The following is a 15,938-nucleotide window of genomic DNA, read 5'->3' on the forward strand; positions in this document are numbered from 1 at the left end:
TTCCTCTCCATTCTGATATTTGTACTCCAGTCCTCCCTCCAGCTAACTTGGTCTGGTGTTGCTAATGCAACTAAACATCTATTAAACTTTCTGCAGTAAAGTAAGATGCAATTCTGCAACCACACTAATATTTTATATTTATTACCAAGAAACTTTTGCGCGCAGTTAAAGGAAAAGCAAACAATTAAAATAATATTTACGATCACTAATAAAATGCAATAAATTCAATTCTTTAAATGACGCAAACATATGGCGGCTCGGTTATAACCTTAAAAAGAAATTCACAGAAGAAAAATTAACATTTAAAATTTATTAATGCAAATCTTTTTCTTTTACAAAATATTTTTAATAAAAGCAAACAAATAAGAAGTATCAATTAATTATTTCAATAACTTAAGTATATCTTTGTTCTGTTTAGTCAGACTAAGATCAGCGTGCTCTGCTTTGCCCATCACCCCTTCCAGTAGGTCATTTTGTGTGTCGATTTCCTCACCAAGTCCTGTAGCGATTACTTTCAATTTCTTAACAGATTCTAAAACTTGTTGCATATTTTCATTGATCACCTTAGCATTAATGGCGTTTCCATCAGTTTTCCTTTCAGTGGTTTTCTCCGCAGCAAATACCAAATGTGGATACCCGTTCAAATGTTGATGATGGTTTAACTCCATCATTGAGTGCAACTTACTGGATGGTGCCGACAATGGTGGAATAGGATAGACATGTTTTTTAGTTGATTTCCCGATGAAGAAATTCTTCAAACCATAGAACACACTTTTCATGCCTTGGATATGAGTCTGGCTAGATCTCAATGAACTATTTATATCGTCTAGATTATTGCTAGTTCTTTCCAATTGTTCTCTTTGTTTCAACAGTTCCTCACCAGTTCCAATACCGTATATTTCAGCGTTTCTAAGATTTTCTAAAGATCTTTCCGTTGATTTTAATGTCTCAACACCTCTTGACTCTAATGGATCATTTTTTAAGTCTATAAATTCTTTATTTAAATTACCTGATGATTTACTACGTAGAAAATGTTCATCATCTACATCATCAAAATCCAAATAACGGTGTCCTTCTTGGAATGAGTATTTTGCCATATTGTTTATTTTTTTCGAAGAGTAATTTTAATTTAACACTTAATTTTAAATTAAAAATTAACACCAAACTTACTGTAAGTTTGTGCACAAGAAATAACTTAGTTTAAATTTATTTAAATATTATAGAAACAATTTTTATAATTATCTGAACAAACCACTTTGTAACCTTCCTTTTACATATACACCCATGTAACTAGACACATGGTGCTCATATTGAATTGTAATAGTTCAATATTGAATTAATTGTTATTATTTTTTACAAAATATAATTTTGATTGGATGCCTTAAAATTTAAATTGAAGAGTTTGTAAAATCTTCCCAAAAAATTAAACTTAATCTCATTTGAAGAAGAATTCGCAATGGCGCATTTTTTAATTTCAAGAGCTTTTTTTTTTAAATTTCATTCTTTTCACTGGAAATAAACACGAGAAAAACTTGTTTTACAAATTGCCGCCAGGAAACCTTAGATTTGGGTTCAAATCGCGTAACCGGAAGCGCCATCTTCGCTCTCTAAGGCTGAACAGTCCTTAAAAGGACCAAGGCCTCCACCACACTAGCCTCTGCCATTCCTCTCTCACTTGGGCTCTAGTCCTCCACCTTCCTACGCCCATCGCCCGCAGATACTCCTCCACCTGGTCAATCCATCTATTTGGTGGGCAGCACCTGAGCCTCCTGCACCCAGGCTCGTTTTCCAGTGCCATTCCGCGCGAGTGCCATCCATTCTCATTAGATGGCCAGCCCATCTTAATCTCGCTTGCTTCACTCTTGTCACCAGGACAAGCTTTCCCGAAAAGGGAGCGAATACACCACTGGCCGTTCTCACACACACTGGACCGTAGCTCCTGCGTAGGAGTCTCCTCTCCCAGACACCCAACAAATGTTGGTCGGCACTCGTTAGAGAAATATCATCGATTTGCCGCTGCCATTCTAGCACTCGGCTCCGACGTTATTGTCCTCAGTCAGCACCGCACCCAGATACTTAAAAGGCCTCCCACACGTTCATAGACCTTGTCCTCTACTTGGAAGCGCCATCTTACTGAACCAATTTTTAATCTACAGACCCACACATGTAGATCACATGTTAAATTTACCCAGAAAAATTAATTTAAGGTTAGTTTTAGGAGAAAGAAATATGGCGTCGCTCTAACATGCCAATTTAGTACAATGTACAGACCTATCACTGGTAAAATATTAATTAGGTTTTAAATGATTTTGTAAAAAATTCCAAGTTTTTATTTTCGAAAATAGGACCCCCCTAAATTTCGTATTACTTATTACGTGACCGGATAACCCGGAGTGAGTGGATACTTCGAGAGTCCTTATCAAGGACTCGATATCAAGGGGTCTGTAACGGGACATCCTTGAAAACTGGGATGTCCAAGTAGATTAAGTATACATAAATATAAAGTGATAAATATAATTGATATTTTTTATATTACAAGGTCGTTGGCAAAAATGTGAGCCAAAAAAAAAGATCAATTATTTATTTAAAATTTAGGTAATCAATAATTATCAATAAAAATCAATGACACTGGAAAGTTTACTAGAGCAGCAATGTAAGGCTATTAAACTATAGCGTAACACTTAATTACTATTATTATTTAATTTAGTTTTTGTAATTAGCGTCGAGGCCATTGTTACCTGACTTACTTATTATTAATTTTTAAGAAAAATGTGAGAATTATAGTCGGAAAAATTTAGGCGCCACGGTAGCCGAGCGGTTAAGAGGCTAGACCCGCAAAGCTTAGATGTATTGTTGGTTAGTGGGTTCGATTCCCGGTCTGTAGGCCTTGGATTTTATTTAATGGTTAATAAAAGAAAATTACAGTAAAGTTTCCCACCGGATTCTAAGAGTGTAGGAAGTTCAGGCGGCGGAAATATGAAAATTCGTTCCTATCGATTATTTTATAATTTTTACACGATTGAGTAATATTTCTTTAATTTTTTTAATTCAATACAAAAATTTATTAGCTAATTCAACAGAATTTTTTGAAATATACTACACAATATATATTTTAATTGCTCCGTTCGTAATAAGAGGAAATAGCTGTGAGAAGAAATGTTTTGTCGACGATCCAGGTGGCTGTGGATAGAGACTCAAGGTTGGGAAGTTTGTTATAGTTACATTATGTATCGTAAACTCCATGTAACCTTGGAATGTTTCTTTATTTTTTACCCGGGAACAGAATAAATTAAAATGTGGTTTGTTTACAAACATTTCTTGTAATATTATTATTCTTCAGCACATGATTCCACCATATTGTGGATTCTTTTTTTAATTTTTTTATTCGCAAAGCCAAATTTTGCCTACAAAACAAAGATGTAACTGTGGTACTGGGTTCGATACCCAGTCTAGGACTTGGATTTTATTTAATGGGTAATATGAGAAATCTATAGTAAAGTATGTTAGGCGGTTATAGGTTAGACCCGAAAAGCTAAGATGTATTGCGGTACTAGTCTATATTCCCAATGGTTAATATAAGAAATTTATAATAAAGTATTTTAGACGGTTATAGGCTAGACCCGCAAAGCTAAGATGTATTGCGGTACTAGTCTATATTCCCAATGGTTAATATGAGAAATTTATAGTAAAGTATGTTAGGCGGTTATAGGCTAGACCCGCAAAGCTAAGATGTATTGCGGTACTAGTCTATATTCCCAATGGTTAATATGAGGAATTTATAGTAAAGTATGTTAGGCGGTTAGAGGCTAGACCCGCAAAGCTAAGATGTATTGCGGTACTAGTCTATATTCCCAATGGTTAATATGAGGAATTTATAGTAAAGTATGTTAGGAGGTTAGAGGCTAGACCCGCAAAGCTAAGATGTATTGCGGTACTAGTCTATATTCCCAATGGTTTATAAGAGAGATTTAGTTTGTTTATTAATTTTAGTTTGGATCTGTGAGAAAAGAATTGTTTGGAAGTGCAACAATCCTGAGAAAGAAATGGTTGAATCCATTTCATTCTTAAGATGAAGCTTTTGAGACTTGGTGTTCTTTTTTTCGACTGCCATCTTTGTGGCCTCTAACTGGTACCAGTCGAAAATATTCCCTTCCAGTCCACCGGTTGTCGAAGAAATTCCACGATCTGAGAGGGTTGCCAGTGAGAGAGTGTATTCTCAGAATCATGATAGAATCGTCCTTGATTCCTTAACGTTCCAGTTAGTTAGAAGGTGTATTGGAATTTCTTCTGTCTCCAGCCCCCCAAAAAATCTGGAAGTCTGAATCTGGACATCACGATCTATACCCAGCTAATTCAGATGCTCTCTGAGTCAACAAAATATTCCGCGAGAAAAACTTTATTAGGCCGGCAAAAAAGCCTCAGATCTGTTACAGGTAGAAATCTTCGCTTGTCCAAACCAGGAAGTCTAGCTCTGCAGATCTCTTCCTTCCTCTTCATCTACTCGCGAAGAAAACCATCGCTTAACCCACAAAAGGATTGAGGCACTACAAATCGGGTTAAGGGACCTTGCATTGCCCCGGGACGTCGGCTGTCTTATCCCCTTGTCGACATGTGCCAACACTTTTACTAGAGTAACTTTAATCTTTTCCTACTTCATTTAGTTTGCTGTGGCATTCCTATTGACTAACTTTGAACTTACAACATGGATTTAGCGCCCTGGCTAACAGAGAGAATGATAAAATCTTCCGATCCTACAGCCTCTTTGGAGATTAAACCAAAACGCATCGCCCAATTACTTGTATTTCCGCCCAGAAGATGCATCTAAACTTTCCTAATGGATTCTAAATGCTTGGCCCAAAAACCTCTCCGGTATTCTCAATCTATTAGTTTATATTTATTGTAAATAATTTTTTGCGAACAGCTGTTTGGATTTTATTTTATACTTATTATTTTAACCGAGAGTTTTTTTGTGTTTATTATGTAAATTTTATTTATTTTTGTTGCCCTTAAGGGACCTGAGTCCCAGGGCATAATAAACGTATCTTTCTCTCTTTCTTTCTATCTGTACCCCAGACTGGCAGTAGAAACGTCTGATTCTGATTGATTCAAGAACAAATGGTATTCAATATGTGTTTTCATGAACTGTTTCAGTCTTAAACAAGAGTTTTCCAAGTGGTTTTTCGATCTCTACGACGAAGAGCTCTAAAGGAAGGAACTAGTTTTGAGGCTCGAGAGCATCACAAATCCAGTGATGTTCCTGGGGAAGATTTCACAATAAATCCTTAACATTTGAAATGATTGTGATTTATGTTCGTTCAATTCTCATTTCTCCAAATATTTTCTCAGCAAAATTAAGACGATTTGAAAGAATATCTATCACTAATCGTTCTCCGAGAACCCGTTTAACTGTAAACAACAATGTTTACTACAAACACAAGCACTTTTCTTCTGTTTTTTTGAAAGTTTTGTTTTTTCTTTTTTTAAAAAAATAACCTTCGCCCTTTAACTATGAATATCATTTTTACTTTATCAAATTTATTACTTTCATAACGACCATTTGAATAACAACACATTTATCAATTTAACACACAATTTATTTACTGATATAAAGTAATTAGATATTTAAACAAAATTCTAAATAAATGCCCTTGGTCCGTGTGTTGACAAAGATCTCATATCTAGCGTTTATGTACTTTTTTTTAAATTTTATTAAATAAATTTCCAAGGCAAGTTATATTTATTTATTTTTATTAGTTTATAACAAGTTATATAACCTGCTTAGATTTAACCTTCTCTAAGAAAGGCTGGCCGTTTTCATTGATACGTTTTCTCACAGAATATTGATTTCATTGGGGTTTTTTGGGGGGGTTGCTGAGATTTTGCAACACTTTCAGTAGTTTTGTGTTTAATTTTTCCTACTTAGTTAGAAAAGTATTAGTATTCGTTCAGTGGCAATGGATGGATCTTAGTCATGAGCTGGTAAAAGATGGTGATGGTGATTAGAGTTTAGGAAAGGAAAAATTGTAAGCAAAATATTTTGGTCCTAAACTGGGTGATAGATTTAAGAAACCTCACTCTTCACACCGACCTCAACATTCTCTTTATAGACCAACTCGTCAAGACTGAATACCAAAAACTCCATACTTGCTCTCTCTACTAGCTCTAATCCTCTAGTACTGTCTCTCGCTTCCTCTTACATCCCTAATACTCCTCGTCGACTGAATCACCAGTGGCCCCGCGACTTCCTTGAGGTCTGAAGGCCTAAACGCCATTATTCTCCTATCTCTCCTCTCTCCTCCTCGTATTCTCCTCCTCAGATTCTCCTCTCTACTATAGAGGTATTATGCGAAATTACTGAGTTTATAAGTCAAAAGTTTATATTTGGATAATTTTTGTCGGGAGAATTCGTTTTGGCCAATTTGAGAATGTAAGTTAAAGTTATCCTGTAAGTCAACAATTTGGCAAATTGGGATTTCTCTTACCACTGTAAGAGAGTGGTGCGTCTGTTTCAAACCCGATTTTTGTATCTATTTGTTGCATCAATTGGATTGGTATTTTAACATATTATTTGTAATAATTAAAACAAAGTATGTTTTATTTCAAAAGCACGTGAGATAAATAATTTTAAATAATAATAAAATGTTGAACAGATAATTTTCATAACGTTGGAAAACCTCGTAAACTGTGACCCCAGTCAATGAAATCAATTTCACACGCACTTAATAAATATTAATTAGTCAATAATTTATTAATTTTTTAATTCAAACATAATTAGGTAATATATTTTTTTACTTTCTCTTGTCTTTCATAAGTGCAAAGAAGTGATAAATTTTTGAAATTGAGTTTTTTCACAAGTGGTGACGAATGCTCACGAGCGGCCACGAATGCTCACGAGTGGCTACGAATGTATCATCCACCAAATCCCCATTAGAGGCCCCCCCCACCCATAGAATTATCAAAGGGCCGTTCGGTTGGCGACTCACTGAACTGTTTGCAGCAATGCACGACACGATGACAACACTGGTCATGATGACGTAAATGAAACTAACTTATTTTATGTATTATTAAATTTATTTTGTATTTCAATTTCGCGTCGACTTCAGAAAATAAAGAACAAAAGGCCTATTTTAGAAAATAAATACATGTTAGAGGACAGAGCTGTGAAATTTAAGGACTGTCCTCTTAAATAAAGGACGTACGGTCACAATCTATGGGCAATGTCTGCCTTCGATCATTCCTAAGCGGGAGCTGTCCTTATTTGCACAATCAAGATCTATAATCGATACCTGGCTAGACCTATCTCGCTTCCTAATATCCAAGCAAACCAACTCAAAACCCTCATGTTCACGAGCTCGATTCACATATTCTCATCCAAGCGATCCTTCATTTTATTTAAAACTTCGCTAGCAAGACAACTTTTTTAAAAAACCTAGTCCTTGATCGCCATCCAGAGAGTAGCTCCTCTCAACATCAATGTGCGCCAGGAAGCTGTACGCATCCCTCGACACGCATTAACATTAACATTTAACCCGTTATGCGTGTTTGACGTGTATACACGTCAAACCAAATCTCTATTATGGTGCGTTCGACGTGTATACTCGTTGTGAAAAAAATATGATTGCCATTAACTATAAAAACTCCAAATTTTAATAAAATAAAATAAGAATATTATTTGGTGTGATGTTTCCAAGTATTTTATACGGAGGGAGGTGCAGGGAGCTAGCCAAATGATAAGTGGTTGGTAATAATAAATGATAATAATAAAATGTTTTTATTGTCCAAATAATACAATAGTTTTTACTTTATATAAACATTGGAGTACCAGAACCAGTTCTTTTCCTCTGACAAAAATAAGTTAAACTTCTTCATACTTAAAAAAATTTTTCTTTTTATATTTTGGGAAAAAGGACAAAAAACCCAATACAAAAAAATCAAAATAATATAAAATCAAAAATACTTAAAACCAAAAATAATTATAGTCTAATAAATAAATTAAAGAATACTTTTGAATACAGTTTACAGCAAAATGTTTTTAATCCTTTTATGTTTATACACAGTCTGCGTGTCGTACTGACCAATAGTATTTATGAGGCGGTTTTCATGCCCCTCAACTTCATCAATAAATTTTTGAGTTTGGCCGCGCAACACATCGCTAATATACATTAGATCTGTGCGCTCATGTAATATTCTCAATGGCGTATACCTCGGAGCATTTAAGGCAAACCTCAAAAATTTATTTTGCACCCTCTGCAGTTTTAGTATGTTTGTTTTACAAATAAAACTCCAAGATGGAGAAGTGGTTGGTACATGTTTGGTCTCCGCATTAGAGATTGGGGAATTACCTCACACAAATAGAAGCTCTCAACCCTTGTGCAATGCCCGTTTTTACCTTTTAGATAGAGATTCAGACCTCAGTACGAGCATGATTTCATTTTGCACAGAGAATTCAAAGCTCTTTTCTTCCTAGTAAAAAAGCTCTTGCGTCCCTAGTTAACTAGAGCAATGTTTAACTGGTTAAGTTCTACAGATTAATGCAGGTTGTAAGTAAATTAAGTTGGAAGAACATAAAAAAAATCAATTAAATTTATAGATCATGAGATAGGATCCTTAGTTATTTGAAAAGAGGTGAATCACAAATCCAGTTAACCTGTAGATCAGATACCAGGCCCAGTTTGTGGGAAACTCTAGATAGGATACTGTCTCTCTTACAAAACAAAGATACTGCTCACGAACTGTACACGACTAATCAGCAGAAGAAGAACAAGAAGATGGGTAAAAAAAGTCTTTCAATACGCGACATAGAATGATTGCCCTGTCACCACCTATTGCTACACAAAGACTATATAAGCCAATATCCTTTCCCTTTATACATAATCTAATGAGTTTCAACAGATCTGGAAGACTAGATCTTCATGTTTCAATGCTGGAGTTTATAGTGTACAAGTTTTGAGTTCTTGTTAGTAATTTTTATTTTAGAAAATCTAGTCTCCTTAATAAAAGACTTCCCTACAAAAACCATATCTTTTCACAAGAATTTTCCTAACATTCTATAAAAACTTATCTGACATTTTGTCACGAAAAAACATGTATTATACTTTGAACTGAGATCGTCGTTCACTTAAACAAACTGCATCTACTGCAGTGTATGAGAATTGTTGCCAAGATATTTGTGCAGACTTTAAAAGAGGAGAAAACCGGTTTTGAAACAACCGGTTCCCCTTCTTTCTATCACTGCAAACTCTTAAAATTCTTTTTTTCAAGTTTAAATAAATAATTTTCTTTAAAAACTTAGGCAGAAATTTAGTTCCTCTTAAGAAATGGAATTGGAATGGAAAGAAATGGAATGAAATAATAACAATGATCGTTTGTAGCTAAAATAATAATAAATTAACATATAAGAAGAGAAATTAATAGCTCATTGGTTAGCGTACGCGACTTACAAGCTGAAATCCCTAGGTTCGAATCCAGCTGCCTACCATCAAATTTTCTCTTCCTTAGAGTTTATTAAAACTCACTGTCCGATGAAGGAGTTTGTTGTCTGAGACAAATCCAGTAGAGGAGACCGGCCTTGCACTGAAAAAAGATCTGGGCACCAATGACCTCTCAGCTGTTGACGCGCCTTAAATTAAACAACAATCTGGTGCTACTCACATGACTGCTGCTTTTACTAAAATTCTTAAGGATTTTATAAATTTTGTAATTTGTATTAAAATGTAAGTGATACTTAATTTTAATAAAGATTCACGGCAAAAAGAAGAATAAGAAATTTTGAAAGAAGTATGACGTCAAAGAACCCCTTCCTAAAATCAATTTCCTTAAAAACAAATTTCAGACAAAAACGAAGTGAAGGATGTAAACAAGATTTATAGAAATTCTCACTCTCGGTCAATCGATTTACTCAAAAACTGAGCATTTTAGCAACTCATTCGATTCTCGTTAATGTTCTATAAATTATAAGACCCACACATTGATTTAAAATGACCCTTTTGGTCGAAATCTAACTCTAAAAAATTGAAATTTGGTAAGATCCACAATGCTGGATCTTGTAGCTGATTTTATCCGTTGTGAGATGCATGTTTTTTGTTCCTATTTCTGATTAGTTTCTAAATCCATCATCAGCGCATGATTAGACTTTAACTAAGTTTCAAATCTGCGATATAAAGTAAAGTAATGCCTATTTTTTCAGGCGAACTCTACGTCCAATACCTAATAAAGATTTCGTGGACAGAAATTACTGGTAAAGGTACTTTACTATTAACTATTAAATTAAATCTAAGGCCTAGACCGGGAATCGAACCCAGTACTACAATTAAGCTTTTAGGGCCTCGCCTTTAACCGCTCGACTACCGTGGCGCATGCAAAATCAGTGATATAAACATCTGATATTCGTTTTAATGGAAAAATAATTAAGATTATAATTTATTCTTCAAAAAACCCGGAAATCCACAAATACAAAGTGAGAAGGTCTTCGATTATTATTATAATTATTATTTTTTGAAATCGAATGAAAAACTTAATTACAGATTTTCCTTACATTGTGCATTTTCCTTACATTGTGCATTTTCCTTACATTGTGCATTTTCCTTACATTGTGCATTTTCCTTACATTGTGCATTTTCCTTACATTGTGCATTTTCCTTACATTGTGCATTTTCCTTACATTGTGCATTTTCCTTACATTGTGCATTTTCCTTACATTGTGCATTTTCCTTACATTGTGCATTTTCCTTACATTGTGCATTTTCCTTACATTGTGCATTTTCCTTACATTGTGCATTTTCCTTACATTGTGCATTTTCCTTACATTGTGCATTTTCCTTACATTGTGCATTTTCCTTACATTGTGCATTTTCCTTACATTGTGCATTTTCCTTACATTGTGCATTTTCCTTACATTGTGCATTTTCCTTACATTGTGCATTTTCCTTACATTGTGCATTTTCCTTACATTGTGCATTTTCCTTACATTGTGCATTTTCCTTACATTGTGCATTTTCCTTACATTGTGCATTTTCCTTACATTGTGCATTTTCCTTACATTGTGCATTTTCCTTGTACTATTTGCAAATCTGCGAGTACCGGTCATAACCCTGCGGAAAACTATAACTTTCATTTGCATTCATTCGCCTTGATCTCATTGCCTTTCATAATTTACCATAAATTATGCACTTTAAAAGTTGCATATATCGAGTGTAAGAACATGTGTTTCTATTGCTATCTATTTTTAGAGTAAATAAACAAATAGAATGGTCTGTAGTTAGGGTTGCAGTCGGCATTATTTGAGACAATTTTAAAGTAAAGTAAGTAAAGTAATTGCCTATTTTTCCAGGCGGGCTTTACGTCCAACTTCCCAATTAGATGTCGTGGACGGAGGCGACTAGTAAACATTCTTTACTGTAAATTTCTTTTATTAACCATTAAATAAAATCCAAGGCCTAAGACCGGGAATCGAACCCAGTACTACAATACTTATTAGCTTTACAGGTCTCGCCTCTAACCGCTCGGCTACCGTGACGCCTTTGAGACAATTTGTTTCGAGAACAATTTCTTCCGGTTTTTCTTTTTCCTTATTGAATATATTACAAGTTAAAAGCCTTGTCCACATATGGGATGTCCACATATATTATAAGATGCACTATGTCCACATATGGGATGAACATCCAACTGGCGACGTGCTTGCCATATTTAATGAATTTGCATGTTTTAATTTTTTTTTCTTTTTTTTTAAACCATGCTTGCAAATAAAGTAGTGAAATAGTTAGAAAGTGCTTGGTGATTGGTGGGTTCGTTTCATTGTTTTAGGTTACATGTGTTTGTTTTAATAAGAGGAAGAGGACGTCCAAAAAGACGTTGGGCTCAGGATACCGAAAGCGACCTGAATATATTGGGCGTTACAAATTGGAAAATGAAAGCCGAGTGCAGAGAGAGCAATGGCTTAATGTTGTTAAGGAAGTCAAGGCCCACCCCGGGCTGTAGAGCTGTGCAGTGAGTAAGTGTTTTGTTTTAATAGTGCTGTGTAGATTATAGTTCACCGATTTATGTGTGGCTCTGCGATTATTGAACACTAAAGACTATTTGGGTGTTCCGCCGAATCAATCAATCAGTCTATCTTTTGCTGCAGAACCTGATCTGTCACCTACAATTTCTCGGAACATGTGATATCTGTTTGGGTACTTAACGGATATACCTCGATCATTTTTTTTTTTTTTTTACGATCGCCTTCAAATCTGAAGACTCAAGACAGAAATAATAAACAAGATAAAATGGCAAGGTATGAAACATCATAAGGAGACGGCCTGGCTCGCATTCTCAAATTCTAACATTCATTCGGTAAAAAGTACTTGGGATATCGAGCAGCTTGAATAACCCAACATAGCTCGCACATCATTCCTTCAGAGCAACTATGTTTAATAGTTCTAATTATATAAAATGTAGTTAGCTCTTATGGCATTAGACAAAAAGTAATGGATTATTTACTTTCTATCACATGTGACAAGAAGTATAACTTCAGTTAATACTTTTTAATTGTCACGCCAATACATGGCTCTAGCTACTTCTGCAGTCAATACATAAATTAAACGTATTTAAAAAAAACAAAAAAAAAACACTATTTGTTAAAAGGGAAACTGTGTTTAAAATTTTTTCATTTTTTTTTATAAATTATATAAAAAAAGTGAACACACAAAGTGATAAGTTTTTGTCGTCAAAATTATGAGTTCATACTCATAAATCATAATAAATTTAGAAAACATTCCCTTATGGAAATTCCAAACATGTTTTCCTTATTTTATTTTTCAAAATAACAGTTTTTCCTGTTCATCCGAGTCCAAACTAGGAATTGTAGTACAAATTTTGCTTACTTCATGCTAAGGGGTTTAAACCCGTTTTACTGGAAAATGTTCGTGAAAATTAGCTTTAAGTAAGGGATTTTACCGAATGGTAGGATATTTTGTGCTCCTCTAAGTACCCATCTCTGCTGGGATATCCGCAGAATATTATCTCTCTTATAACTGTAAGAGACTGAGTAAGAGAGGAAAAACTCGTTTGAGGGCTTAACAGCTGATTTCTCCGGATTCTGAGACGCACAAAACGTACATTCCCGTGAAAAGTCCAAGTTCAAATAGCAGCAGTTTCTCTTACAATATTGTAAATGAAAGTTAAAAAATGATTGATAAAAAGAAAAGTATAAATAATTACTTTTAAATAAACAAAGATTTCTACTGAAAGTTAATAAATTTTTAAGCTCTACCGTGATCTGTGCTCAAATATTGAAAGCTTAGCCAAGGTTAAACATGACTGGTTCTCTAAGCCTCTACCAGAGTGTGTCATATGTGTTATAATAACTGTGGGTATAACCAATCAACAAATCAGATAATTGCTACCTATAATTACTTTTACCAAATAAACTTTAATTATTCTCTGTTACCCATCATTAGAAATGATTTAGTTTTCAGCAAAAATAACTTTTTTGGGCTCCTATATTGAGGACAAAAAAAAAAATTAACTTTGGTCTTCAAAATGATTTCGGATTTGATCAACACTAGTCAAAAATAAAAAAAAAAATCCCTGGAAGTACCCAAAAAGGTGATACCTAAATTACTCACTGAGATTTGTGTCTTGACAATTTTCAGTTAAGACATAATATTTGTCGCTACAGTCTCACGAATGGGTACCGATTGTCGGTAGGTTAAAGTTCACTGATGGACGACCAATGTAAACATTTGTAGCTATTTTACGATATCGCTTTAATTAGATGACGTAATAACACTACAAATTACAACAAATTCCTTACAGTTTTCTCAGTAGTAAGTGACAATACTTCTTCGAATTTTATTAATAGGCGGTAATATTTAATCGTAATTCTGAAGAATACTTTTAGAAGGATAATTTCTCATATGAGCTGTTAGTAAGTATAACTAAACAGTACGATGTACTCGCCACGATAGCCGAGCGGTTAAGAGACTTACACACGAAAAACTCAAGATGTATTGTTGGTTTAGTGGGTTCGATTCCCTCCGGTCTAGGTCTTGGATTTTATTTAATGGTTAATAAAAGAAATTTATAGTGAAGTATGAGAGGCGGTTATAGGCTAGACCCGCAAAGCTAAGATGTATTGCGGTACTAGTCTATATTCCCAATGGTTAATATGAGAACTTTATAGTAAAGTATGTTAGGCGTTTATAGGCTAGACCCGCTAAGCTAAGATGTATTGCGGTACTAGTCTATATTCCCAATGGTTAATAAAAGAAATTTACAGTAAAGTATGTTAGGCGTTTATAGGCTAGACCCGCAATGCTAAGATGTATTGCGGTACTAGTCTATATTCCCCGGTCTTAGGCCTTGGATTTTGTTTAATGGTTAATAAAAGAAATTAATAGTGAAGTACGTTAGCAAGCCGCCTCCATTCACGACATCAGATCTGAAGTTAGACGTTAAAGTTTGCGTGAAAAAAAAAAAAAACAATGTAGGTATCACATTCATATTTATTGTTTTTATTACATTTGTCTGGCGAAAATTCCGAGTCGATATACATGAAGGCGACTGAACATAGCATGGCTTTTATCTGTTGTTTTCTAACATAGATGGTCGCCATAGAGTCAGATTTGTTCTTGGATAAAACTGTACCTGGGTCCATCTATCACTTGAGATTAATTTTTCTTTTTCGCCTTAAAAAAAAAGTCAATTTTTTGGCAATTCTAAGAAAACTGTTTTTCTTCAAAAGTGCCATTTTATTTTACTGAATAAGAAAAAAAAATAATATAACCTACTATATTTTTAGTACCAATACCGTGTTTCAAGAAATTTTATTAACTTAAATTGCGATTTTGTGACCACAATCTGATTTCTCTTGTTTTGATATGATTTAAAAAAAAGATGAGTAAATATTGTCAAACTCAGTTGATTAAAATTTAAAGCATAATACCCAAAATTAAATGAGGTCGATTTTGAGACTTGGAAATAATCGTTTTCAGATCGACTGAGTACGCTTCTTCTTCGTCTTTCTTTTAATTGTCTTTCACTCATTCCTTTAGTACGAGGAGCAGTTCCAATCTAGTTGTAAGAGAACGCTGAGTGTTTGTCCTGACATTTTTTAATGTCTCTGTCAGCAAGTTGATATTTACGGTTAGATATTAGTTATTCATAGCCAAAGTGCATACCATAATATTTAAATGCTAATATTTGCGGTAAAAGAGTAAATGACAATAATTTAAACACATGTGCGACTCTTATCTTTATTATCATTTATTAATAAATGTGCAAATGATGAAAATTTAAAAAAAGAGATAAAACTAAAACAAATAAAATGGGAAAAACACTTTCTCTTGCTGTAATTTATTATAAATAAATTTAATTTCTTTATTTTATATCTTGGAATTTATACTAAAAAAAAAAAAAAAAAAAAACATTTTAGCAACATATCATTCGTATTCTAGCAAGAAAATGATCCGTTGAAGGAAGCTTGTGACCTCACCGCTTCTCCAGAATCCGATTCAATTTATATTTCTGGAGAAACAGTTTGTAATAAAGTGAAAGATCGGTTCGCCATAGGGATAGATTGTCCCCTAGGGTCTTTTAATTGCAATAAACTGTTGGTGCTTAAAGAAAATCGAGTTTGCAGAAAATGTATAGATTCGAACTTAGTTTATTGCAGTGGAAGGAAGTCGAGGGAGTGTTTTTTTGCATTTATTTTGTGGCACAATCAGCGCGTTGGCGCTGATAAGTAACAGTGATAACCAAGTAGCAAATGATAAGTAACGAGTGGAGAAGTTACCCCAGTGGTGAGCACTCCAAAATATTAGTCTGTTAGTCCACTCTCTTCACTTGAGAGCAGATCACGAGGCCACTGTCTTTTAAGACGTCTTGTCCGGGTTATCAGAAAGAGTTCTAGATTAAAGATTTTGTGCCAGAGGATTTATATGAGATTGCAGGCTGAAGTG

The 15,938-nt window shown here is 34.3% G+C and overlaps 1 protein-coding gene and 1 long non-coding RNA gene across 2 annotated transcripts in view; one reads left to right on the top strand and one right to left on the bottom strand.

Moving 5' to 3' along the window:
* Positions 1-12,825, top strand: part of LOC141454857 (uncharacterized) — a 55,966-nt gene extending 43,141 nt beyond the window's left edge. Inside the window, exons 2-3 of the long non-coding RNA XR_012458990.1 lie at positions 11,803-11,985; positions 12,122-12,825. This is a non-coding gene — a long non-coding RNA (uncharacterized lncRNA). The remainder of the gene's footprint in view (positions 1-11,802; positions 11,986-12,121) is intronic.
* Positions 291-1,286, bottom strand: LOC141454918 (soluble NSF attachment protein 29-like). Its single transcript, XM_074129620.1, has one exon. It carries the CDS (start codon positions 1,095-1,097, stop codon positions 381-383), a length of 717 nt encoding a protein of 238 aa, XP_073985721.1. The 5' UTR covers positions 1,098-1,286; the 3' UTR covers positions 291-380.
* Positions 12,826-15,938: the final 3,113 nt, after the last annotated feature.

The sequence above is a fragment of the Rhodnius prolixus genome, unplaced genomic scaffold (assembly GCF_049639745.1).
Source record: "Rhodnius prolixus isolate KJV_2025 unplaced genomic scaffold, Rpr scaffold_15, whole genome shotgun sequence".
Lineage (NCBI taxonomy): Eukaryota > Metazoa > Arthropoda > Insecta > Hemiptera > Reduviidae > Rhodnius > Rhodnius prolixus.